Source organism: Pristiophorus japonicus, chromosome 19 (genome assembly GCF_044704955.1).
Source record: "Pristiophorus japonicus isolate sPriJap1 chromosome 19, sPriJap1.hap1, whole genome shotgun sequence".
Lineage (NCBI taxonomy): Eukaryota > Metazoa > Chordata > Chondrichthyes > Pristiophoridae > Pristiophorus > Pristiophorus japonicus.
In genome coordinates this window covers 35,426,760-35,454,316 of record NC_091995.1, presented here as the reverse complement: position 1 = coordinate 35,454,316, position 27,557 = coordinate 35,426,760, and the positions used below count along the sequence as shown (strand labels likewise).

Here is a 27,557-nt window from a genome sequence, read left to right as displayed (position 1 = left end):
TTTCGCCCCCCCGACCCCCCCACCCCCTTTTAAATCAGCTGGTGGCAGAGTCTGAGCGGCTTGGCGTTGGAGTCCGCGCTGGGGTAGAAGAAGGGGAAGAGCTCCTCGGTGAAGGTGTCAGCGAAGGTATGGAGGTGGGTCATGTCATCGGCCCTGTAGAAGGACACCTGCCCTGCTTCGTGGTCCAGGTAGACCCCAACCTTGGAGTGCTCCACGTGGCCGAAGGTCCAGAAGCCGTTCTCCGGGGTGAGAATGACCCAGCCCTCCCGGTCGATGGAGGCTGCCGCCACGCCCACGTCCCAGTCCGGCTGGCTTCCCGGCTCCACCTCCCAGTAGTGCCGCCCCGACGCGAAGCCCGCCGAGCCCAGCACGCAGGCGCAGAAGTCGAAGCGCTCCAGGTTCTCGGGGAGCTGCTGCGAGGTGTAGGAGTACTTCACGGCAGTCAGGTCCTCAGAAAGGACCAGGTAAGGGTTGGCGGAACTGGGGTCGAGGGTCAGCGGAGCTGGGACTGTAAGAGGAGAAGGATGGAAGAAAAACACGTCGGTTACTGGTTGAGTCGGGATGGATCCTCTCCAAGTTATCGCCTTCCACCTTGTGATATAAACCGATCGGAGGGTGAAGTGGGGCTTTCAAGCTCTGCGATAATTAAAGGGTTCAGAAAGGGTCTCGGGACTAAAAAGAACCAATAGACTTTTGTAGTGGTCAGCTCTCTAAGTTGCTTAACGGGCAGAAGAGATAACGCTAAGAATAACATGTGGGAATGATTAACTGTTGCAAGTTGTGTAACCTGAGGACAATTACAAATAGCCAAACTGTTGAACCACAGGAGGCCCAGAGAGGCAGTTAAACAGGGCAAGGGGTCAAAAGTGACATGTTGGAGAAACTCCATCTGGTAGGAGACATAGTCCAATGATTGTGTGATGTGAAAGGGAATTAGCCAATCAGCAATTGTACGTGCGGGCTTTCGGCATGTGGCCTGTCCCCACCGCACAGCACTGCCCCCCAGTCATCAAGATCCACGTCGCGGCCTTGGACAACGTGGACAACTTCCCATACCTCGGGAGCCTCTTATCAACAAGAGCAGACATTGACGACAAGGTTCAACACTGCCTCCAGTGCGCCAGTGCAGCCTTCGGCCGCCTGAGGAAAAGAGTGTTTGAAGACCAGGCCCTCAAATCTGTCACCAAGCTCATGGTCTACAGGGCTGTGTCTAAAGTTTAATTTGTTCAATTTGCCAGTTTTAGTGACCCCCCCCCAGCCCCCCTTTTAGCCGGGGGGCACTTGTATAATTTGTGTTTCAGTGCCCTCAAAAAAAAAATGGTCACTTGAAAGGTTTTTGGAGTGTTCCCCCCTCCACCCCCCCTCCTTTTAATAAGGGGGCACTTGATTATTGATTGCAACTAAAATAGTTGTAGTAATACCCGCCCTCCTGTATGGCTCAGAGGCATGGACCATGTACAATAGACACCTCAAGTCGCTGGATAAAATACCACCAACGATCTCTCCGCAAGATCCTACAAATCCCCCGGGAGGACAAACGCACCCACGTTAGCGTCCTCGACCAGGCCAACATCCCCAGCATTGAAGCAGTGACCACACTCGATCAGCTCCACTGGGTGGGCCACACCGTTCGCATGCCTGACACGAGACTCCTCAAGCAAGCGCTCTACTCGGAACTCCTTCTCGGCAAACGAGTCCCAGGTGTGTGGAAATGTATTTTTATCTAAGCTGATACCATACGGTATTTGTGTGCCTTTTGATTAAAATGGAGTCCTGGCCCTTCCAGAACTTTCTGCATTTTAGCAGCCAGCTTATTATGAACAGCTAAACCTGCTGTTAGATGGCTGATGGTTATCAGACAGCTAGGAGACAAGTCATGCTGAGACAAGTAACCCCCCATGGTGCTCTCCTATTGTCTACACTACAGGAGTTCCATGTCACCCCACCCTTATCTTCTAGCCATTATCTCTTTCCTTTTTCTCATCCATTTGAAGCAAACAGGTAAACTGACCAGGAAATTGGATAATCCTGATACAATACAAGACAGGTGATAGCCCATTACCTATGACTCATGGAGTAATGGCCGTTTGGCTTTCTGATAACCCTGACAAAAGGGAATATCTTGACACCATTTCAGTACCAGGATATAGTAATTAACTCTTTATCTGTATTCACTGACTGTGAGACAGAGCAATACACAGGGAGAGGCCAGAACTTGGGTTTTACTGTATAAATATCTTGTGAAGCTGTACCATTGCGGAGGTTTCATTTGGCCCTTGACTGAGTGAAACCTACCCCTTGCGAGCAAGTAAATTAAAAGGGAAACTTCCATCGGAGCTGTAAGTGTCGGAGTCATTCTTTTCTGAGGTCGAGATTTCGACAGGTGGGCAGAGGAAACGTTACAAGGACACCCTCAGAGCCTCCCTGATAAAGTGCAACATCCCCACCGACACCTGGGACTCCCTGGCCAAAGACCATCCTAAGTGGAGGAAGTGCATCCGGGAGGGCGCTGAGCACCTCGAGTCTCGTCACCGAGAGCATGCAGAAATCAAGCGCAGACAGCGGAAGGAGCGTGCGGCAAACCAGACTCCCCACCCACCCTTTCCTTCAACCACTGCCTGTCCCACCTGTGACAGAGACTGTCATTCCCGTATTGGACTGTTCAGTCACCTGAGAACTCACTTTTAGAGTGGAAGCAAGTCTTCCTCGATTCCGAGGGACTGCCTATGATGATGGCGTGGGCTTTGGGCCAATTAACCGGCCTGGGGCTGGGGGGGGGCGGGGGGGCGTGCATGAGGCTGACGTGCATCATTAAGTGCATAAAAGATTGCTTGGAATGTTGTATCATCGGAGAAGCCTAGCTACAGACAGAGAGCAGGCGGTTTCCCCACCGGTGCAAATAAAGACTACTTGAATCTTCGAACCCAGACCTGGCGTTGAGTGTTCATTTTAACTACTTCAATACAGAAGGTATTTGCCCAGGTGGTTCAATTATTAACGTAAGACATTTTAGGTACAGGGGAAGCTCATTCATTCTCGTCAAGATTATGGAAGGAATGTTGAAGATTACTTGCTATTTGGCCATGCCGGTGTTTATACTCCACACGAGCCTCCTCCCACCCGTCTTCATCGCACCCTATCAACGTACCCTTCTCTGTCTTATGACAATTATATAGCGCCCAGGTGAGACCACACCTGGAGTATTGTGTACAGTTTTGGTCTCCTTACCCAAGGAAGGATATACTTGCCATAGAGGGAGTGCAACAAAGGTTCTGGGATGGGGGGATTGTCCTATGAGCAGAGATTGAGCAGACTAGGCTTATATTCTCCAGAGTTTAGAAGAATGAGAGGTGATCTCATTGAAACATACAAAATTCTTACAGGGCTTGACAGGGTAGATGCAGGGAGGATGTTACCCCTACCTGGGGACTCTAGAACCAGGGGTCACAGTCTCAGAATAAGGGGTCGGCCATTTAGGACTGAGATGAGGAGGAATTTCTTCACTCAGAGGGTGGTGAACCTTTGGAATTCTCTACCCCAGAGAGCGGTGAATGCTCAGTCATTGAGTATATTCAAGACAGAGATTGATAGCTATTTGAATATTAAGGGATCAAGGGATATGGGGATACTACAGGAAAGTGGAGTTGAGGTAGAAGATCAGCTATGATCTTATTGCATGGCGGAGCAGGCTCGAGGGGCCGAATGGCCTACTCCTGCTCCTATTTCTTATCTTCTATTCTTTACTCCCTCGTGCCTTAAATGCATCTATACTGGTCACCCTCAATCACTCCTTGCACTCGCAGGTTCCACATTCTAACCACTGGCCAATATTTATCCCTCCACCAACATCACAAAAAAACATTTATCTGGTCATTATCACATTGCTGTTTGGGCCCTAAGCTCTGGAACTCCCTCCCTAAACCTGACCGCCTCTCCAGCTCTCTTGTCTCCTTCAAGACCCTCCTTAAAACCTACCTCTTTGACCAAGCTTTTGGTCATCTGCAGTAATTTGTTCTTATATGGCTCGGTCTCAAATTAATTTTGTTTATTTTTTTCTCTAATAACACTCCTGTGAAGCGCCTTGGGACATTTTACTACGTTAAAAGTGCTATGTAATTCAAGTTGGTGCTGTTGTGGGAGCTTGCTGTGCGCAAATTGGCTGCTGCGTTTCCTACATTACAACAGTGGCTACACTTCAATACTTCATTGGCTGTAAAGCGCTTTGGACCACCCTGAGCTTGTGAAAGGTGCTATAGAAATGCAAGTCTTTCGTCTTTTATAAACGTACACGTATGGAAACATTTACATGCAACTGCACATATCTGGACCAGTGCACACACTGACTGGAAAAATGGAGTGCAACAGTGAGCAATTACCTGCCTCACCTTCCCTCCGATGTGCTATAATTGATACACATTTGAATTGTGTTGCGTGGCCCAGAACGGAAAGGCTTAATGATCTAACCCAGGCTCGCCTGTTTGCTCAGAAGCTAACCGCAAACACATTTACAGTTGCTTAGGGCCACCGAGGTGAAGCTCGCACTCGCATCCACTGCTTCAGAAGCATCTCTGCGCTACTTACTGTACAGTGACCGAGCCTGTGAGCCGGAGGCGGAGGAGAGAGTGAATCAGGTCTGGGCAGAGCAAGCACGGAAAGTGAGGTTAGCCACAGACTGTAACGGTAAACTCTACGGCATTTCCTCCCTCCCCTTCCCCCACCCCGCCCCCCACCATTCCACATTCAGCTCCTGAAGAGAAAAGTGGTGCCTGACACAGGCTTGACACCTTGCAAAGGATACATTCGCATAGAAACATAGAAACATAGAAAATAGGCGCAGGAGCAGGCCATTCGGCCCTTCGAGCCTGCACCACCATTCAATAAGATCATGGCTGATCATTCACCTCAGTACCCCTTTCCTGCTTTCTCTCCCTACCCCTTGATCTCTTTTGCCATAGGGGCCACATCTAACTCCCTTTTGAATATATCTAACGAACTGGCCTCAACAACTTTCTGTGGTAGTGAATTCCACAGGCTAGCAACTCTCTGAGTGAAGAAGTTTCTCCTCATCTCGGACCTAAATGGCTTACCCCTTATCCTTAGACTGTGACCCTTAGTTCTGGACTTCCCCAACATCGGGAACATTCTTTCTGCATCTAACCTGTCCAATCCCTTCAGAATTTTTTATGTTCCGATGAGATCCCCTCTCATCCTTCTAAACTCCAGTGTATATAAGCCTCGTCAATCAAGCCTTTCTTCATATGTTAGTCCCACCATCCCGGGAATCAGTCTGGTGAACCTTCGCTGCACTCCCTCAATAGCAAGAATGTCCTTCCTCAGATTAAGAGACCAAAACTGTACACACTATTCAAGGTGTGGCCTCACCAAGGCCCTGTACAACTGAAGTAAGACATCCTTGCTCCTATATTCAAATCCTCTTGCTATGAAGGCCAACATACCATTTGCCTTCTTCACCGCCTGCTGTACCTGCATGCCAACTTTCAATGCCACCCAGGTCTCGTTGCACCTCCCCTTTTCCTAATCTGCCACCATTCAGATAATATTCTGCCTTTGTGTTTTTGCCACCAAAGTGGATAACCTCACATTTATCCACATTATACTGCATCTGCCATGCATTTGCCCACTCACCTAACCTGTCCAAGTCACCCTGCAGCCTCTTAGCATCCTCCTCACAGCTCACACTGCCATCCAGCTTAGTGCCATCTGAAAACTTGGAGATATTGCATTCAATTCCTTCGTCTAAATCATTAATGTATATTGTAAATAGCTGGGGTCCCAGCACTGAACCTTGCTGTACCCTTCTAGTCACTGATAGGCAGAGCTGTTGGGAAAGAGGTGAGTGTGACTAATTGGATAGCTCTACCAAGTGGCTTCCTTCTGTGCTGTGTGTTCCTGTGAAAGGCCTCACCAAGAACGTTCATAGAATCATAAGGCCATTCGGCCCATTGAGCCTGTGCCGGCTCTTTGAACAAATGACGTACATTTATATAGCGCTTTTCACAACCAGCAGACGTCTCAAAGCGCTTCACAACCAATTAAGTACTTTATAGATTGTAGTCACTGTTGGGCCTATACACATTGGAGTTCAGAAGAATGAGAGGTGATCTTATTGAAACATATAAGATAATGCGGGGGCTTGACAAGGTGGATGCAGAGAGGATATTTCCACTCATAGGGGAAACTAAAACTAGGGAGCATAGTCTCAGAATAAGGAACCGCCCATTTAAAACTGAGATGAGGAAGAATTTCTTCTCTCAGAGGGTTGTAAATCTGTGAAATTGTCTGCCCCAGAGAGCTGTGGAGGCTGGGTCATTGAATATATTTAAGGCCGAGATAGACATGTTTTTGAGCGATACGGAGTAAAGGGTTATGGGGAGTGGGCAGGGAAGTGGAGCTGAATCCATGATCAGATCAGCCATGATCTTATTGAATGGCGGAGCACGCTCGAGGGGCCAAATGGTCTACTCCTGCTCCTATTTCTTATGTTCTTATGTAATGAGGAAATGTGGCAGCGAATTAACGCATGGCTTGGTCTGCATTCCTCACCAGAGGAAATAGTTTCTCTGCATCAACAGTGTTGAACTCCTTCATTATTTTTAACACCTCGATTCGATCACACTTCGACCTTTTCCCGAGGGAAAATGATCAATTTATGTCACCTGTCCTCATAATTAAACCTTCCAAGCCCCATTATCATTCAGCTCAATCCCCTCCAAGGCTGAAATAGCCGCCTTTCGGATGAGACATTAAACCGAGTCCCCACCTGCCCTTTCAGTTGGACGTAGCAGATCCCATGGCACTATTTCAAAGAGGAGCAGGGGAGTTATCCCCGGTGTCCTGGGGCCAATATTTATCCCTCAATCAACATAACAAAAAAACCCAGACTGTCTGGTCGTTATCACATTGCTGTCTGTGGGAGCTTGCTGTGCGCAAGTTGGCTGCTGCGTTTCCCACATTACAACAGTGACTGCACTCCAAAAGTACTTCATTGGCTGTAAAGCGCTTTGGGACATCTGGTGGTCCTGAAAGGTGCTATATAAATGCAAGTATTCTTTTATTTTTATATATCCTTCCTGCGGTGCCCAGAGCAGAATACGGTACTCCAGATATAGCCTGACTACGGGTCTGTATCAGTGAACCATCATTTCCTCCCCTTTGTATTACAACCCTCTCAAAATAAAGGCTGACATTCAATGAGCACCTTTGATTATTTTTTTACACCTGTGCACTAGTTTTAAGTGATTTCCTCCTCCACAACCACTACACTCCCAACAGATGTCAGCTGCTGCTCAGTGGGTGACCTTTGACTCCGGAGGTCGTGGGTTCAAGTCCAATCCATACTGACACTCCCAGTGCAGTGCTGAGGGAGCGCGGCACTGTCGGAGCTGCAGCCGTTTGGCGGTAGACTTTAAAAAAGTCATCATCATAGGCAGGCCCTCGAAATCGAGGAAGACTTGCTTCCACTCTAAAAGTGAGTTCTCGGGTGGCTCTCCAGTCCAATACAGGAATTACAGTCTCTGTCACAGGTGGGACAGACAGTGGTTGGAGGAAAGGGTGGGGTGGGGAGTCTGGTTTGCCGCACGCTCCTTCCACTGCCTGCGCTTGTTTTCTGCATGTTCTCGGCGACGAGACTCGAGGTCTCAGCGCCCTCCCGGATCCTCTTCCTCCACTTAGGGCGGTCTTTGGCCAGGGACTCCCAGGTGTCGGTGAGGATGTTGCACTTGATCAGGGAGGTTTTGAGGGTGTCCTTGAAACATTTCCTCTGCCCACCTGGAGCTCGCCTGCCATGTACAAGTTCCGAGTAGAGCGCTTGCTTTGGGAGTCTCGTGTCGGGCATGCGAACAATATGGCCCGCCCAACGGACCTGGTTGAGTGTGGTCAGTGCTTCGATGCTAGGGATGTTGGCCTGATTGAGAATACTGCCACTATTCAAAGACTATTGTCCAGGCCAATATTTATCCTTCAACCAAAATCACTAAAAACAGATTATCTGGTTATTATCACTGTTTGTGTCAGGAATTCTAGAGCTTGGGGCCCAGGCAACAGAAGGCATGGCCACCGATGGTTGAGCGATTATAATCAGGGAGGCTCAAGATGGCAGAATTAGAGGAGCGCAGATATCTCGGGGGGATTGTGAGGCTGGAGGAGATTACAGAGATAGGGAGGGGCGAGGCCATGGAGAGATTTGACAATAAGAATGAGAATTTTGAAATCGAGGCGTTGCTTAACTGGGAGCCAATGTAGATCAGCGAGCTCAGGGGTGATGGGTGAGCTGCACTTGGTGCGTGTTAGTACAAGAGCAGAATAGTTTTGCTGTTTGTGGGAGCTTGCTGTGCGCAAATTGGCTGCCGCATTTCCTACATTACAACAGTGACAACACTTCAAAAATTACTTCATTACCTGTGAAGCGCTTTGGGAAGTGAAAGGCATTGTATAAATGCCAGTCTTTCTCTCTATTAAGAAAAACTTTCTGATTTAGTCTTGCTCAGATCCATAGTGGACACCATAGTGGTTATTTACATGATAAACTGCGTAATTTAAAAAATGTAGACTCCATCCCTCTCCCCAACTCCTGTCTGAGGCTGAGCTACACAGTTTGCAACCTCGATGTCATATTTGACCCTGAAATGAACTTTCCACCACATATCTGCAGCATAACTAAGACCGCCTATTTCCACCTCTGTAACATCACCCATCTCTGCCCTTACCTCAGCTCATCCGCTGCTGAAACCCTCATCTATGCCTCTGTTACCTCCAGACTTGACCTATTCCAACGCACTCCTGGCTGGCTTCCCACATTCTACCCTACGTAAACTGCAGGTGATCCAAAACTCGTCTGCCCGTGTCCTAACTTGCACCAAGTCCCGTTCACCCATCACCCCCTGTGCTCGCTGACCTACATTGGCTCCCGGTTAAAGCAACGCCTCGATTTCGAAATTCTCATCCTTGTTTTCAAATCCCTCCATGGCCCTCGCCTCTCCCTATCTCTGTAATCTCATCCAGCCCCACAATCCCCCCCGAGATGTCTGCGCTCCTCTAATTCTGCCCTCTTGAGCCTCCCTGATTATAATCGCTCAACCATCGGTGACCGTGCCTTCTGTTGCCTGGGCCCCAAGCTCTGGAACTCCCTCCCTAAACCTATCTACCTCTCTTTCCTCCTTCAAGACACTCCTTAAAACCTACCCCTTTGAGCAAGATTTTAGTCACCTGCGCTAATTTCCACTTGTGCGGCTTGTCAAATTTGTTACCTCATAACACTCCTGTGAAGAGCCTTGGGATGTTTCACTACGTTAAAGGCGCTATATAAATGCAGGTTGTTGTTGTTGGGCGCCTGGCTGAGGAAAAGCAGCGTCAGGCGAGAAGACGTGCATTGTCAGACTCGCACGGGCCGGTGCTCTGTGACAAGCTTATCTCTCGCCATCAGCTGTGTCTGTAGCCTGACTGTGAGGCGCTGGAGGACACTGCTATCAATCCACGGGTCGCCACACTGCCTGCGGTAACGCAGCAGCTCGACAGAAGTGGGCGGATGGCCCGGGGTGGGTGTGGGCGGTGCAGTCATTCCGAGACTCACCGCGTGCGCCTGGTTTTCGAGCGTGCACCCGCTCGCCGGTTTCGCAGCGCTGGCTTGTAAATAAACACACACACCTGTGTGTGTGTGCGTGTCAGTGGAAATGTGGCAGACAAACAGCAAACAAAGACTGAAGGGTCAAAGGTTGAGGTAGTGACACCCAGGCTGAAACATCGAAACATCGAGAATAGGAGCAGGAGTAGGCCATTCGGCCCTTCGAGTCTGCACCGCCATTCAACATGATCATGGCTGATCCTCTATCTCAACACCAGATTCCCGCTTTTTCCCCATACCCCTTGATGCCTTTTGTTTCCAGAAATCTAACTATCTCCCGCTTTCTGTGGTAGAGAATTCCACAGGTTCACCACCCTCTGAGTGAAAACATTTCTCCTCATCTCGGTCCTAAATTTCCTACCCCGCATCCTGAGACTGTGATCCCTTGTTCTAGACTTCCCAGCCAGGGGAAACATCCTCCCCGCATCCAGTCAATCCAAACCCAGTCAGAATGTTATACGTTTCAATGAGATCCCCTCTCATTCTTCTAAACTCCAGTGAATACAGGCCTAGTCGACACAATCTCTCCTCATACGACAGTCCTGCCACCCCAGGAATCAGTCTGGTGAACCTTCGCTGCACTCCCTCTATGGCAAGTATATCCTTTCTTAGGTAAGGAGACCAACACTGCACACAATACTCCAGGTGGGCTCTCACCAAAGCCCTGACACTAGCGGCAGGCGTTAGGTGCAGGCCCCGACTGCCAAATTCACTTTCGCCGGCCAAAGGTGAGCGCGCAGCGCTCCAAGTGGCATTGCACACTCATCCTCGGGCACCAACCCCAAGCGGCATCTTAGGAGGACTCCCGAAATTCCCCACGGTCGGCTGCCGGACTGCCAGAGGGAAAAAAAAATGACCCCAAAAAAAAAAGTTTCCGACAATTTCGCTCGCCCACACCCACAATTCCCCACCGGTCCCATTAATACCTAAAAGCTAAAAAAAATATATAACCGTATACCTTAATCCCTGGACACCCCCCCCCCCTGCCCCAGGATCCCCCGACGTCCCGCCATCTTTCCCAGGCTGCACGGATCCCTGCCGGTAAGGCCACCGTGCTCACCGAATATCGCAGTGGCAGCGGCAAGGGGGCGTTGCACGCTCGATGACGTCACCACGTGGGTGGTGCCCATGCACGCAGTGGTACATCCTGGCACCGCCCCCACCGCCCAATTAAATTTATAGTCGCCGCTGGCGGTAAGTACTTAGCCACCCATTAGCTGCCCCTCTCCGCCGATAATGGGTGGTGTTGCCAACCGAATTTCGACCCCTGACGGTCAAGGAAGGGCTCTCGGGCAGGAGAAGGTGGAGGTGCTATGGCCCCTCGGCTCGGTCCTGGTCCCACTTTCTGCATCACAGTACATCTAGATGATTTGGACTTGGGTGCACAAGTCCAAAAACAGCTATGACACCAAAGCAGAAGGTTTAAGACGGCAAAAGTAAAACATGACCCGTGCGATTGTATAGCACCCTTCACGACCACCGGACATCTCAAAGCGCTTTCCAGCCAATGAAGTACTTCTGGAGTGTAGTCACTGTTGTAATGTGGGAAACGCGGCAACCAACTATGCACAGCAAGCTCCCACAAACAGAAATGTGATGATGGCCCAGATTATCTGTTTTTTTAATGTTGTTGAGGGATAAATATTGGCCCCAGGACATCGGGGAGAACTCCCCCGCTCTTTTTCAAAATAGTGCCATGGGATCTTTTACGTCCACCCCGAGAGAGCAGACGGGGCCTCGGTTTAACGTCTCATCCGAAAGACGACACCTCCGACAGTGCAGTGCTCCTTCGGTACAGCGCTAGAGAGTCAGCCTGGAATATTTTTGCACGAAGAAGGTCCCAATCCAGAGAACTGAGCACATAAATCCAGGCTGACACCCCAGTGTAGTACCGAGGGAGCGCCGCACTGTCGGAGGTGCCGTCTTTCGGATGAGACATTAAACCGAGGCCCAGTCTGCCCTCTCAGGTGAATGTAAAAGATTCCATGGCATTATTCGAAGAAGAGCAGGGAGAGTTCACCCTGGTGTGCTGGGGCCAATATTTATCCCTTAACCAACGTCACTAAAATACAGATTATCTGGTCGTTAATCCCATTGCTGCTTGTGGGATCTTGCTGTGCTCAAATTGACTGCTGTGTTTCCGACATTAAAAATAGTGGCCACCCTTGAATAAAGGAGCTTAATTGGTTGTAAAGCACTTTGGGACATCCTGAGATCGTGATGGGCGCTATATAAATGCAAGTTCTTTTCTTATTTATTAACCTGTGCGTTGGAGGAGAGCTGTGGAGCAAGTTGTTTATAACTACAACAAAACTTGTATTTATATAGCGCCTTTAACGTAGTGAAATGTCCCAAGGCGCTTCACAGGAGTATTAAGAGATTTTTAAAAATGGACACCGAGCAGCATAAATAGAAATTAGCGCAGGCGACCAAAAGCTTGGTCAAAGAGGTAGGTTTTAAGGAGCGTCTTGAAGGAGGAGAGAGAGGTGGAGAGATGGAAAGATTTAGGGAGGGAGTTCCAGAGCTTGGGGCCCAGGCAGCAGACGGCATGGCCACCGATGGTTGAGTGATTATAATCAGGGATGCTCAAGAGGGCAGAATTAGAGGAGCGCAGACATCTCGGGGGGGTTGTGGGACTGGAGGAGATTACAGAGATAGGGAGCGGCGAGGCCATGGAGGGATGTGAAAACAAGGATGAGAATTTTGAAATTGAGGCGTTGCTGAACCGGGAGCCAAAGTAGGTCAGCGAGCACGGTGGGTGATGGGTGAGCGGGACTTGGTGCGAGTTAGGACACGGGTCAGCGAGCACACTACAAATGCATGGTATCTCACCTGGGCTGATTATGTTTCTCATCTTTTTCCACGCCGCGTACTGCAGGGGTCCTTGAAAGGAACCGACATTCAACCCGCTTGCCGGCACGACGCCACAGTTCGCAATCCCTCGCTTCAACCTTGTGGTGCAAGATAGATAACAGGCAGTTATTTCCATCGTGTTTGCGGGCACAGCCCCTCCCCCGCATCATTCCGTTCCTCATAGACTTTGCCGGGACGATCACGGCTCAACCGTCACTGGCCCCCACGATTCGTGTGGCTGGAGAAGGCCGAAGCCTGACTCCCAACCTGGAAGGGGGGCGGAAAGAGAGAGGGAACCCAGAACATCCCGGTTCTGGCGGGACCCCACCCAGTTTAGAATGACCTTTAAATCCCAGTCAATGGAAGGGTTTGCGGGTGGATTTTCCATCTCCTCGCATTCGGGGAGCGCGTCAGGGGGGAGATCTCCTGGCAATTCTGCCCTCCGTGGCCTTGCAAGATATCAGCCTTGTCATGTATGTAACCACAATGTAACACCACTGTATTACTGTATCCACTCAACCTAGATGCACACCTTGACCACAAGGGGTGAACTTGTGGGAGACACTCCTTACCTGATCACACAGGCATAAAAAGGGAGGTGCCACGCAGGGTCATCGTCTTTGGAGTCCTGTGAATAAAGAGTTAAGGTCACAGAGTGACCTTGTCCCCAGAATGTGCCTCGTGTGGTTTCATACTGTAGAGTAAGGACTTTACAAGGCCTAACTCCGGCCAGTTGAGTGTTGCCATTGACTCCCATTGAAGCCTCCCGAAGGCCCGGAACCATCACTAGGACAAGGCAGGTGGCCCCGGAGGGGGCATCGATGATCTTGTCTCGGGGCACAATGGCTCCACTGGTGGTCAAAGACTCCACAAAAAAAAACACTGTCCTGTGGCTCAGTTGGGCCTTGTGGGGCCCTCGGGCAGGCTGGTAAGGTGCTGCCGTGCCTTACACACGGGCTTGGGCTGGGGCGGGAGAATCGCAGGCCTCTCCCGACTATGTAACCGACCACATTCCCCAGGCTTCCTGATGGGGCCCAGTGCAAGGGCCAGGGTTTAACTGCACCGCCCTCGCACTAGGCCAGCGGGCCCCCAGGCATATCGGGGCCTCTATCCCTGAGCAACAAAAGTCAGGCACGTCTCTCGTCTCTGCTGTGGGGGCTGATCGTGACCCAACCACAATCTACGGTGCAGCAAAACTCGGTGCCGTGCCCTGGTTTAAAGAAGAGAACAGGTTCCCATTCCTAATTGCAATCCAGCATTCCCTGCTGGCTGTGTGTGAGTGTATTTGTGTGCGTGCATGTGCGTGTGTGTGCGTGTGTTCCAATGGGTGTATATATGTGTGTACACCTGTATGTGTGCACATGTGGTTATTTGTGTGTGCATGTATATGTGTATGCAGCGTGTGTGTGTGTGTGCCCGTGAATGTGTGTGTTTGTGTGTGTCTGCATGTCTGTGTGTGTTTGTGTGTGTGCATCCATGTGTGTGTATGTGTGTGTGTGTATGTGTGTCTGTGCCTGTATGTGTGTGGATATGTCTATGCGCGTGTGTGTCTGTGCGCGTGTGTCTGTGCGCGTGTGTATGTGCGTGTCGTTTTTGTGTGCATGCGTGTGTGGGAGTGTCTGTGTCTGTCTGTGAGTGTGTGTGAGTGTACTTGTTTTTCGAGTCGAGTGAATGCAGAAATCAAGCGCAGGCAGCGGAAAGAGCGTACAGCAAACCAGTCCCACCCACTCCTTCCCTCAACGACTATCTGTCCCACCTGTGACAGGGTCTGTGGCTCTCGTATTGGACTGTTCAGCCACCAACGAATTCACTTCATGAGTGGAAGCAAGTCTCCCTCGATTCCGAGGGACAGCCTCTGATGATGATGATGGTGTATTTGTGTGTGTGTGTGTGTGTGTGTGTGTGTGTGTCTGTCTGTTTGTGACTGTGTGCATGTGTGCATTTGTGCACACATGTGTGTGTCTGTGCCCCTGTGTGTGCATGTGTGTGTGTGTATAGACATTGGAAAATAATTTAGAGAGCGTGATGGTTTTGACCTTACCTTTCTGTCATGTCTTTGACATCCTGTAAAATAGGAGTAATAGAAATATAACAATCATTTTTGGAATAAATCATACTAACAGCTTAAACCGTCTCAAAGCACTTCATTCAACATTGTAATGTATGCTCACAGGCTTGTTGAGCTGTTGAGTTGGGAGTGGCTTAGTCAGTCACATGATATTGACATGACTCAATAAAACCCCAGCCTGTTGGATTCGGGGGATCCACGATGGGGCAGGTGGTGTGATTGTTAAACCTTTGTTCATAAACCAACTAGTTCTTAATAGCAATGTGTTGCTATGAATTCTTAAGCAAAGAACCCGCGAAGCAAATACATTACAAACGTATTATTGTTTGAGCTGTAGCGGCTGTCGTTATGTAGGCAGACGCAGCAGCCGTTTTGCTGCAGCAATGAGCGACAGCGGACACTGAGCGGGGAGGGGAGAATACGTTCGACTGGGAGAAGAATTCCACGATGAACCAGGCATGGAGAATAGCGCCAGTGTGAACTGGGAATGGGGAGCCGTGCCAGGCTGAAATGAGAGAGGAGAGAGAGAAGGTTTCTCGTGTGAGGTGGAGGACAGTGAACGCTGGAGTGAGCTGGGAACAGCGGGTGACGGGTGCCAGCGTACATTGGATGGGGAAGGGCAGGGGTGGGGCGAGAGAGTGCTTCTGCATCGTAGAGAGGGCACAGGGAGATTTACGAGGATGTTGCCTGGACTTTAGCTATGAGGACAGATTGGATAGGCTGGGGTTGTTTTCTTTGGAACAAAGGAGGCTGAGGGGAGACCTGATTGAAGTGTATAAAAATATGAAGGAGCCTGGATAGAGTGGATAGGATGGGCCTATTTCCCTTAGCACAGAGGCCAATAACCAGGGGGCATAGATTTAAAGAGATTGGTAGAAGGTTTAGAGAGGAGTTGAGGAGAAACTTACACATTGGAGTTTAGAAGAATGAGAGGTGATCTTATTGAAACATATAAGATATTGAGGGGGTTCGACAAGATGGGTACAGAGAGGATATTGCCACTCATAGGGGAAACTAAAATTAGGGGACATATCTCAGAATAAGGGACCGCCCATTTAAAACAGAGATGAGGAGGAATTTCTTCTCTCAGAGGGTTGTAAATCTGTGGAATTCCCTGCCCCAGAGAGCTGTGGAGGTTTGGTCATTGAATATATTTAAGGCGGAGATAGACAGATTTTTGAGCGCTAAGGGAATAAAGGGTTAGGGGAGTGGGCAGGGAAGTGGAGCTGAGTCCATGATCAGATCAGCCATGATCTTATTGAATGGCGGAGCAGGCTTGAGGGGCCAAATGGCCTACTCCTGTTATTTCTTATGTTCTTATGTTCTTAAACGTTTTCACCCAGAGGGTGGTGGGGGTCTGGAACTCACTGCCTGAAAGGGTGGTAGAGGCAGAAACCCTCACCACATTTAAAAAGTACTTGGATGTGCATCTGAAGTGCCGTAACCTGCAGGGTTTACAACAGAATGGCAACACATAGCTCTAACACCTGCTTACAACACATATCGACAGCACATCTCGACAACACATCTCTACAACAGCCCTCAGTTTCTCTGCAAGAAATGTGGGAAAAGCCTCACAATTTGTGCTAGAACCTTCCCCTGTACAAATGATAGAATGTTAATTCACATCAACACTGTGGCTACAAGAGTGGGTCAGAAGCTGGGTATTCTGCGGTGAGTGTCTCACCTCCTCACTCCCCAAAGCCTTTCCACCATCTACAAGGCACAAGTCAGGAATGTGATGGAATACTCTCCAATTGCCTGGATGAGTGCAGCTCCAACAACACTCAAGAAGCTCGACACCATCCAGGACAAAGCAGCCCGCTTGATCGACACCCCATCCACCACCTTCAACACTCACTCCCTCCACCACCGGCGCACCGTGGCTGCAGTGTGTACCATCTACAAGATGCACCGCAGCAACTCACCAAGGCTTCTTTGGCAGCACCTCTCAAACCCGTGACCTCTACCCCCTAGAAGGACAAGGGCAGCAGGAGCATGGGAACACCATCACCTCCATGTTCCCCTCCAAGTCACACACCATCCTGACTTGGAAATATATCGGCCGTTCCTTCATCGTCGCTGGGTCACAATCCTGGAGTTCCCTCCCTAACAGCACTGTGGGAGCACCTTCACCACACGGACTGCAGCGGTTCAAGAAGGCGACTCACCACCACCTTCTCAAGGGACAATTAGGGATGAGCAATAAATGTCGGCCTTGTCAGCGACACCCACATCCCAAGAACGAATAAAAAGAAAAGTTGGGTACACCTGCCACTTAATGGTATAACAACCAGTGCAATTAAATGCCATAGAAACCATCGCTGATCTCCCCCCCTCCTCAGAGTCACATTGAGAAACATTTCTTAAAAATACTTTGATCCTGATATTCCGCAGGGGCTTCTCCGGTCTCCTGCTCTAACTTGAGTGGGAGATTGGATCAACACCCGGAGTACAACCTAAAAGGAGGATGTGGCATTTCAGGGCCTTTATTTTCCTCCGACCCCACAGCCCTCCGATGTCTCTGTGCTCCTCCAACTCTGACCTCTTGACGTCCCCGATTTCCTTCGCCCCACCACTGGTGGCCGTGCCTTCAGCTGCCTGGGCCCTAAGCTCTGGACTAAGAAAAGGATGGTTGTGGCAGAAACCCTCACCACATTTAAAAGTGCTAGGATGTGAACATGAAGTGCTGTAACCTGCAGGGCGACAGACCAAGAGCTGGAAAGTGGGGTTAGGCTGGGTAGCTCTTTGTCGACCGGCACGGACATGACGGGTTGAAATGGCCTCCTTCCGTGCCGTAAATTTCTATGATTTTTATGAACATAAGAATTAGGAGCAGGAGTAGGCTATTCGGCCCCTCGAGCCTGCTCCGCCATTCAATGAGATCATGGCTGATCATCTACCTCATCTCCACTTTCCTGCACTGTCCCCATATCCCTTGATTACCTTAATATCCAATTCCCTCCCTAAACCTCTCCGCCTCTCCGCTTCTCTCCATCTCTCTCCTTTGAAGTCACTCCTTAAACCCCAGCTCTTTGACCACGCTTTCGGTCACCTGTCCTGATAGCTCCTTATGTGACTTGGCGTCAAATCTGGTTTGCTTCTGTGAAGCGCCGCGGAACGGTTTTATGACATTGCGTGCGAGTTGTTGCTGTACATGCGACCTTGACCCTAAGCTGAAGGGGAGGCTCGTCTCCTGTCAGATCCCCACTGTGATATATTCTTACTACATCACTAACAAACACACTCTACAAGTTGGCTCTTACACAGAAAACTGCCGTCACGTGACCCTTTATTATTTACACCAGTAGTTGCATTACCACAGTAGTCCACTAGGTGGAGCAGTCATCCAGTAGATGGAGCTCTTTTACACTTCTCCTTCCTTAATGAAGAAGTAATTATAACAAAATAATCATTATACATAACTTGCATGGATATACACAACAAAATATATGAACTTATTTTTCCCTATTTACGAGGGGATTAAATGTAGTATCTCCAAATTTGCGGATGACACTAAGTTGGGTGGCAGTGTGAGCTGTGAGGAGGATGCTATGAGGCTGCAGAGCGACTTGGATAGGTTAGGTGAGTGGGCAAATGCATGGCAGATGAAGTATAATGTGGATAAATGTGAGGTTATCCACTTTGGTGGTAAAAACAGAGAGACAGACTATTATCTGAATGGTGACAGATTAGGAAAAGGAGAGGTGCAACGAGACCTGGGTGTCATGGTACATCAGTCATTGAAGGTTGGCATGCAGGTACAGCAGGCGGTTAAGAAAGCAAATGGCATGTTGGCCTTCATAGCGAGGGGATTTGAGTACAAGGGCAGGGAGGTGTTGCTACAATTGTACAGGGCCTTGGTGAGGCCACACCTGGAGTATTGTGTACAGTTTTGGTCTCCTAACCTGAGGAAGGACATTCTTGCTATTGAGGGAGTGCAGCGAAGGTTCACCAGACTGATTCCCGGGATGGCGGGACTGACCTATCAAGAAAGACTGGATCAACTGGGCTTGTATTCACTGGAGTTCAGAAGAATGAGAGGGGACCTCATAGAAACGTTTAAAATTCTGACGGGGTTAGACAGGTTAGATGCAGGAAGAATGTTCCCAATGTTGGGGAAGTCCAGAACCAGGGGACACAGTCTAAGGATAAGGGGGAAGCCATTTAGGACTGAGATGAGGAGGAATTTCTTCACCCAGAGAGTGGTGAACCTGTGGAATTCTCTACCACAGAAAGTTGTTGAGGCCAATTCACTAAATATATTCAAAAAGGAGTTAGATGAAGTCCTTACTACTAGGGGAATCAAGGGGTATGGTGAGAAAGCAGGAATGGGGTACTGAAGTTGCATGTTCAGCCATGAACTCATTGAATGGCGGTGCAGGCTAAAAGGGCCGAATGGCCTACTCCTGCACCTATTTTCTATGTTTCTATGTCTATGTTTCTAAATCAAACTTAACCACTGGTCTTCTGTTTTGAAGAGAATACCTTCGCTCTCAAACAGAACTTTCCAAACTTGGTGTCGAACTTAGACTCCTTTTAGGCTCAGCCTGAGGAGAGATTTGATGGCTCTTAACAGAAAATTGTCATCATTTGACTTTGCCACATGACCCTTTTGTTATTTGCACCAGTAGTTGCATTACCACAGCAGTCCACTAAGGGGAGCTCTATTACACCCACCTTCCATCCTTCCCCGCAGTGCACAGGAGCGCAGGTGCTCCCGTCAATCTCACCTGGAGTAAGCACACGGGGTCCTCCTCACTCAATCTCATTTGAATGCTGCTGATCACAGTTTCCAAGGCGAATTTTTCCTCGTGTAGTTTCTTGCGATTCTCTTCCATCTCTCGCAGGGTCCTGTGCTCCTCCTCTCTAAGTCGTCCCAGCACTGCTCCCTGCTCCTCTTGGAGAAACGTGTGGAGCTCGTCGAACTCCGAGACGATGCGTTCCTTTATGGTGACTATCCTGTCCTGTTTAATCATAGAATCATAGAAGTTTACAGCACGGAAGGAGGCCATTTCGGCCCATCGCGTCCGTGCCGGCCGACAAAGAGCTACCCAGCCTAATCCCACTTTCCAGCTCTCGGTCCGTAGCCCTGCAGGTCACGGCACTTCAGGTGCACATCTAAGTACTTTTTAAATGTGGTGAGGGTTTCTGCCTCTACCACCCTTTCAGGCCGTGAGTTCCAGATCCCCACCACCCTCTGGGTGAAGAAATGTCTCCTCAAATCCCCTCTAAACCTTCTACCAATTACTTTAAATCTATGCCCCTGGTTGTTGACTCCTCTGCCAAGGAAAACAGGTCCTTCCTACCCACTCTAACTACGTCCCTCATAATTTTATACACCTCAATAAAAATTTACCCTGAGGCTGCAGGTTGGGCCTAACACCAGAAAAACAACAAAAACAATTTTTCAAAACTCATCAACTAAAAAAATCAAAAAAACATTCCCAGGACACTTCACAACTAAATCACTACAACACATTTTTAAAATAATGAGTAAAAAAACAATTACTAACCTTTTCCTTGAAGGGCTACTCACCTACCGCCCAGCTCCGCTGATCCTCATGGGCGTTTTTTAAAAACTTACCTACGGGTCAGCGCTCAGCCAAATATCGTGCCAGGGCGATCTCAGGACGCTGCCCGCCGGCAGTCCGCTCCCCAGCGGTACCTCAAAATCACCAGCGTAACTCAGGTAAGGAGATTTTCGCTCACCTGATTACTGCCCACAATGGCCAATATTGCTCAGAAACTGGTCAGTGAGCCATAGGAAATGCTAGCCCCTAGATTGAATCTCACCATAACCTTCTCTTCTCTTTTTAGTAGCGGTCACTGATTAGCAAGCAGGAACCAAAACTTTTGCTGATTTTCTCTTTCCTTTGCCCAGGAGCTAGAGGTAAATTGCAGAACCCCAACAGCATAGCCTGGGGCCCAATGGAGATCGGCTCATTGAACACTGGATAGGAATCAAACCTGGGCCTTCTGGTTCAGTGTTCATAGTATCATAGAATCATAGGAATTTACAGCACGGAAGGAGGCCATTCGGCCCATCGTGTCTGCACTGGATGACCAAGAACTATCTAGCCTAATCCCACTTTCTAGCTCTAGGTCCGTAGCCCTGTAGGTACCTTTTAAATATGGTGAGGGTTTCTGCCTCTACCACCCTTTCTGGTAGTGAGTTCCAGACCCCCACCACCCTCTGGGTGAAGCAATGCCCCCTCATCTCTCCTCTATACCTTCTACCAACTGCTTTAACTTTATGCCCCCTGGTTATTGACCTGCTAAGGGAAATAGGTCCTTCCTCTCCACTCTATCTAGGCCCTTCATAATTTTATACACTTGAATTAAATCTCCCCTCAGCCTCCTCTGTTCCAAGGAAAACAACCCCAGCCTATCCAATCTTTCCTCATAGCTAATAAAGGAAAGCATTCCGTATGCCTTCTTAATTAAATGCCTTAAGTGTTGCACTGGCCGATATATTTACTGGGCCATCTGAGAGCGAGAGCTAAATGTGGCTTCCTACTGCACTATGTTAGGCCAGTGATGTCCCTTGAGACTCGCTCAAGTCTCAGATCCCCTTTCCTACCTCCATCCGTGGACGGGGCCGCGGTTTAACATCTCATCTAAAAGACGGCACCTCCAACAGTGCAGCTCTCCCTCAGCACTGCACTGGGAGTGCCAGCCTAGATTTATGTGCTCAAGTTCCTGGAGTGGTACTTTGAACCCATAGCCTTCTGGACTCAGAGACAAGCGTGCTGTCCACTGAGCCACAGCTGACACTATGCAACAGTGTTTAGTAGTGAGAGGATTCACAGGCTGATTAACAGTCTGATGTGAATGCCCCGTCCATGGCTGGAACCATCTTCACACCAGCCGGCGGGAGTGTTTACGGGTTCCCACCAGCATGCAGCGAAGGGCATCACCCACACACATTGGACGTGAGTATCCCGGTGAATGGCAATCCAGATTTCAGAGCTGGAGCCCTGGGGTGTCCACCCGCCGGGACTGTCTGGAGTGGAGGGGGGGGGGGGGGGTGGGGAAAGCGATCGCTCTACCTTCAGACTCAGAGGCAGGGATGCTACCACCGCACCAAAGGCAAACAATTGTCCGGCTCATTCAGACTTGGCTGGTTAGCGAATCGGAAAAGGTCACACACCACGGTGCAGCGGGGGGGGGGGGGGGGGAGACACCCGACTGAGAGCCAGGCTGAGGCACATTGTTGCAGCAGATTGGAGGGAATTTTGCTCTGCATCTTAGTCATGTTGCCACTGGACCTTAGCCTGCTGGCACTAATAATGGATGGCTGTACAGGTTGGACCTCTGTGGTCCGGCACCCTGGTGCCGAACCGGAGAGTTTTCCGAACCATGGGAGGTCAGTACATGACTGTACCGATACACCCTACATAAGTATACGTCAAGCCGAGGCTTACTGGTGCCTGTCATCATCATCACAGGCAGTCCCTCGGGGTCGGGGATGACTTGCTTCCACACTAAAAACAAGTACTCAGCTGACTGGTGAACTCATTTTAAACGGTATTAGATGCCTGTGTGTGAATTCTTTTAACGTGGGGTGGCCGTTGCACACGGGCTTGGCGGAGCAAGGTCTTGGTTCAGTGGCAAGCGGATGCGAGACGATTGGAGACCAGGCTCCTGCGCATGTAGCCAATGCATATACACACACTCAAACATACTCCTACTGTCTTCCTTCCTCCCTCCTTCCCACAGGACCTCTCCCTCTACGTGGAATTCATTGTCCGCAATGTGAGCCTCACGACCTCACAGCCTCACTATTGGCCCGTGCTGCGCCATCCCTTGGTCTTGTCCACGCTGCTCCACCTCTGGGCTCCGACCTCTCCGCTCCTCCGTGCCTCGTCCGTCCTCTCCTCTCCGCCTCCAATCTCCGGTCCTCGCCCGTCCCGATCTCCGCTCCTCGTCGTTCCCTCCCTCCGCTCCTCACTGCTTCCTGGTGCCTGTGGAGTGCTGCCCACCGCTCTCCTGGGCTATCTTCAGAACACTGAGAGCCAGCGCTGCCGGCCAGCCGCAAACAAGCTTTGCGGAAGTGCGGGAAAACCAGGGCGCCACCCACGCAAAGCGGCAGTTCCGCAAACTAATAGCGAGCCGGGGTTCTTTCCGGACCAGAGAGGTTCGACCTGTAGTGGGAAAGTGTTCCAGTTCCCACCATTTTATCCCTTCAGCATCTTCCATTAATATGGTGGCCCAGATTTTTGCAGAGTTTGCTGTTATGTCCCTTCTGAGACTGACCGCAACTTCAGGATCTAGCGCATCCTAATGCGTGCGGAAATCCGGAAGTTGCGTTCGGTCATTCACTGCTCCGACACTGGCTGCGCTGTGGGCCCCCCCCACTCCTCCCACCCCCCCCCAAATCTCCCCACAGCCCGCCATCAGTGTAATCTGTCAAATCAACGGAAAGTGACGAAAACTCGGGCTTTGCCGTGGTAATATTGCTGTTAAATAACGCATAAAGGGCGAGAAATTCGGTATCGGGCCTGCTCCGCCATTCAATAAGATCATGGCTGATCTGATCTTGGCCTCAACTCCACTTCCCTGCCCGCTCCCCATAACCTTTTACTCCTTTATCGCTCAAATATCTATCTATCCCCACCTTAAATATATTCAATGACCCAGCCACCACAGCTCTCCGAGGCAGAGAATTCCACAGATTTACAACCCTCTGAGGGAAGAAATTCCTCCTCATCTCAGTTTTATTCTGAAACTATGCCCTCTAGTTCTAGATTCCCCCACAAGGGGAAACATCCTCTCTGCATCTACCCTGTCAAGCCCCCTCAGAATCTTATACGTTTCAGTAAGATCACCTCTCATTCTTCTAAACTCCAATGAGTACAGGCCCAACCTGCTCTACCTTTCTTCGTAAGACAACCTCTTCATGTCAGGAACCAACATCATGACCCTTTCCTGAACTGCCTCCAATGCAAGTATATCACTCCTTAAATAAGATCAATACTGGAGAATTGGCGAGATCTTCGTGGGAAGCCTACTTTGGGGCCGCTGACCACAAATTATGGGCCAGTAAACCGTTCTCAAGGCCTGTCACAGGAGCATTATCAGACAGAAACTGACGGATGACCTTGATGGCCACACCTGGTCAAACTGCAGCAAGGCAATGAAAGAAATGGCCTTTGCCAGTCCTCCGCTAGTTCCGACGCTGCCTCGGCAAGATGCTGCAAATCCACTGGCAAGACAGGCGCACCAACGTTGGTGTTCTCGCTCAGGCCAACATCCCCAGCATCGAAGCATTGACCACGTTCGATCAGCTCTGCTGGACGGTCCACATCGTCCGCATTCCCGATACTAGACTCCCAAAGCAAGCGCTCTACTCAGAGCTCTGACATGGCAAGCGAGCCCCAGGTGGGCAGAGGAAATGCATCAAGGGCACCCTCAAAGCCTCCTTGAAAAAGTGCAACATCCCCACCGACACCTGGGAGTCCCTGGCCCAAGACTGCCCAAAGTTGAGGAGAAGCAGCCGGGAAGGCGCTGAACACCTCGAGTCTCGTCACCGGGAGCAAGCTGAAGCCAAGTGTAGACAGCAGAAGGAGCGTGCGGCAACCCAGACTCCCCACCCACCCGTCCTTCCAACCACTGTCTGTCCCACCTGTGACAGAGACTGTAATCCCATATTGGACTATACAGTCATCTGAGAACTCACTTTTAGTATGGAAGCAAGTCATCCTCAACTCCGAGGGACTGCCTAAGAAGGTGAGTTTGGCAGGATTGATTTGATTCAGTTTATTAAATGTGCCCATTGATACAACAGAGAGACTGCAATAATCACCTTGAGTTCAAGAACCACCTTTTCCTGGCTGGCCTCGATCCCGCTTATTGCTTCGACCCACTTGACTAGTTCAACCGAAGATTCCTTCAGCTTCTCCTGCAACAGAAATTCTAGTCAATGAGGGCACAGGCCATGTTTTGAAAGAAAGAAAGACTTGCATTTATTTAACGCCTTTCATGACCAGCAGACAGCGCAAAGTGCTTTACAGCCAATGAAGTACTTTTTGGAATGTCGTCGTTGTTGTAATGTGGAAAACCCAGCAGACAATGTGCGCACAGAAAGCTCCCACAAACAGCAATGTGATAATGACCCAGATAATCTGTTTTTGTTATGTTGATTGAGGGATTGGCCAGGACACCGGGGATAACTCCTCTGCTCTTCTTTGAAATAGTGCCATGAGAGGGCAGACGGGGCCTCGGTTTAACATCTCATCCAAAAGACAACAACTCCGACAGTGCAGTACTCCCTCAGCACTGCACTGGAGTATCAGCCTAGATTTTTGTGCTTAACTCCCTGGAGGGGGACTTGAACCCACAACCTTCTGTCTCAGAAGCAAGTGTGCTACCCACTGAGCCACAGCTTAATAGCATTGCACTGCGTGCATGGTTTCCACAGTGATCAGAGATCTGGTCATCTTATTCATTCGCTCTATTCTGGCTGCTGTTTGCCTCCAAACCTTCACTGAGATCTCCACACGCCAGCTTACCACAGGTATTGGTGGTTAAAGGGTTTCCTGTACAGCTGTGAAAGTTGTCACTATTTGTCTTGTTCAGAGTATTGCTGAATCTCTGGAACTCAGCCACTGAAAACCTCTTTTGGCCCTGTGCTGGTTGTTTTAAGTGACGGAATACAGAATACTCTCCACTTGCCTAGATGAGTGCAGCTCCAACAACACTCAAGGCACCATCCAGGACAAAGCAGCCCGCTTGTTTGGCACCCCATCCACTCCCTCCACCACCGGCGCACCGTGGCTGCAGTGTGTACCATCTACAAGATGCACTGCAGTAACTCACCAAGGCTTCTTCGGCAGCACCTCCCAAACCCGCGACCTCTACCACCAAGAAGGACAAGGGCAGCAGGCGCATGGGAACACCATCACCTGCAAGTTGCCCTCCAAGTCACACACCATCCCGACTTGGAAATATATCACTGTTCCCTCATCGTCGCTGGGTCAAAATCCTGGAACTCCTTATCTAGTGAAGGTTCACCAGGTTGATTCCTGAGATGAAGGGGTTGCCTTATGAAGAAAAGTTGAGCAGGTTGGGCCCATACTCATTGGAGTTTAGAAGAATGAGAGATGATCTTATTGAAACGTATAAGATTCTGAGGGGGCTCGACAAGGTAGATGCAGAGAGGGTGTTTCCCCTCGTGGAGGAATCTAGAACTAGGGGGAATGGTTTAAGAATAAGGGGTCGCCCATTTAAGACGGAGATAAGGAGGAATTTCTTCCTCAGAGGGTTGTAAATCTGTGGAATTCTCTGCCCCAGAGAGATGTGGAGGCTGGGTCATTGAATATATTTAAGGTGGAGATAGACAGATTTTTGAGTGAAAAGGGAGTAAAGGGTTATGGGGAGCGGGCAGGGAAGTGGAGCTGAGTCCATGATCAGATCAGCCATGATCTAATTAAATGTCGGAGCAGGCTCGAACATAAGAATTAGGAACAGGAGTAGGCCATCTAGCCCCTCGCGCCTGCTCCACCATTCAATAAGATCATGGCTGATCTGGCCGTGGACTCAGCTCCACTTACCCGCCCGCTCCCCATAACCCTTAATTCCCTTATTGGTTAAAAATCTATCTATCTGTGATTGGAATACATTCAATGAGCTTGCCTCAACTGCTTCCTTGGGCAGAGAATTCCACAGATTCACAACCCTCTGGGAGAAGAAATTCCTTCTCAACTCGGTTTTAAATTGGCTCCCCCGTATTTTGAGGCTGTGCCCCCGAGTTCGAGTCTCCCCGACCAGTGGAAACAACCTCTCTGCCTCAAATGGGGTGCCAATCAAGCGGGCTGCTTTTTCCTGGATGGTGCCTTGAGTGTTGTTGGAGCTGCACTCATCCAGGCAAGTGGAGAGAGGGGCCAGGTGGCCTACTCCTGCTCCTATTTCTTATGTTCTCATGCCATATCGGACGGAATGTAAAAGTGGCTTTCCGCCCACCTCCCCTGGGATTCCCGATGGGCGAGTTAGGTTACAATTACCCTCCCCACTCCACCAACTCCATCCCAGGCCGGGCGTGACGGCTCATCCCAGATGTGGGTCAGCCGCACATGAACCGCTTCAGTCTCTCTTTGCAAGCGGTCCCAGAGAAGGAGAGCAGCGGGGGCAGGGGGGGGCAAGGTGGGATGGGGATGGGGGGGGGGGGGGAGCGGAAACGTCCTTACCTGGCAGAACTGCAGCGTCTCGTGGATGGGGACGATTCGGTGGTCCTTGTGCTCCTTGGAGACGCCGCACACCACGCAGATGGCCTCCTGGTCGTCCTGGCAGTACAGCTTGAGCTTCTCTTCGTGCCGGGGGCAGAGGAGGGGGCCCGGTTCCCCCGGGGGGCCGGCGGGGGCGGGGGGCCCGGCGGCAGTGTCCAGCCGCAGCTGCCGCACCCGCTCCACGATGTTGGCCAGCAGCCGGTTGCTGGTGAGTCGCAGCCGGGGGAAGGTCTCCTGGCACTGCGGGCAGCTGAAGTCCGTCTCCAGCTCGCCCCAGTAGCCGCCGATGCACGAGCGGCAGAAGTTGTGCTCGCACTCCAGCCGCACCGGGTCCTGGTAGAAGGCCAGGCAGATGGGGCAGGTCACCTCACTGGTCAGCCCCTCGGCCAGGAGCCAGGAGGTCATGGTGCCCAAGAGCAAAAATCACCGCCGATGCTGGAATCTGGAATAAAAACAGACAACGCTGGAAATCTCAGCGGGGATCAGGCAGCATCTGGGGAGAGGGAGCAGAGTTAACATTTCGGGGCGACGTCCCTTTGTCAGAACTGGAGAGTGTTCGGCAAGAACGGGTTCTGAACAAGCACTGAAAGGGGGAGGGGAAGAATCTCACCCCCTGCCGTGTTTTCACTATGCCCTCTGACCTTTCCCTCTCTCTGACCCCGAACGATCAGTCCTCAGCAAAGGCCTGAGCTTTGTCCCCTTACGCCCCCACCTCAATGAATTTCGAGCTCGGCACGATGCTGAGCTCTTTTTCCACCGCCTTCGCCTC

At 50.2% G+C, this 27,557-nt stretch overlaps 1 protein-coding gene across 1 annotated transcript; it reads right to left on the bottom strand.

Annotated features, from left to right (window-relative positions):
• Positions 1-29: 29 nt before the first annotated feature.
• Positions 30-27,193, bottom strand: LOC139230172 (zinc-binding protein A33-like). Its single transcript, XM_070862014.1, has 6 exons — positions 26,750-27,193; positions 24,370-24,465; positions 19,295-19,528; positions 14,535-14,557; positions 12,473-12,591; positions 30-508 (listed from the first exon to the last, which is right to left on the bottom strand). Exons 1-6 carry the CDS (start codon positions 27,191-27,193, stop codon positions 30-32), a joined length of 1,395 nt encoding a protein of 464 aa, XP_070718115.1.
• Positions 27,194-27,557: the final 364 nt, after the last annotated feature.

What these genes read in the sequence shown, in the direction of transcription:
- LOC139230172 (XM_070862014.1), bottom strand. Translation starts at nt 27,193, where the DNA reads ATGACCTCCTGGCTCCTGGCCGAGGGGCTGACCAGTGAGGTGACCTGC. An exon ending in AGACGCTGCAGTTCTGCCAG is followed by an intron (nt 24,466 to 26,749) that starts GTAAGGACGTTT and finishes TTTCTGTTGCAG; the next exon opens with GAGAAGCTGAAGGAATCTTC. An exon ending in AGGTGGTTCTTGAACTCAAG is followed by an intron (nt 19,529 to 24,369) that starts GTGATTATTGCA and finishes ATGATTAAACAG; the next exon opens with GACAGGATAGTCACCATAAA.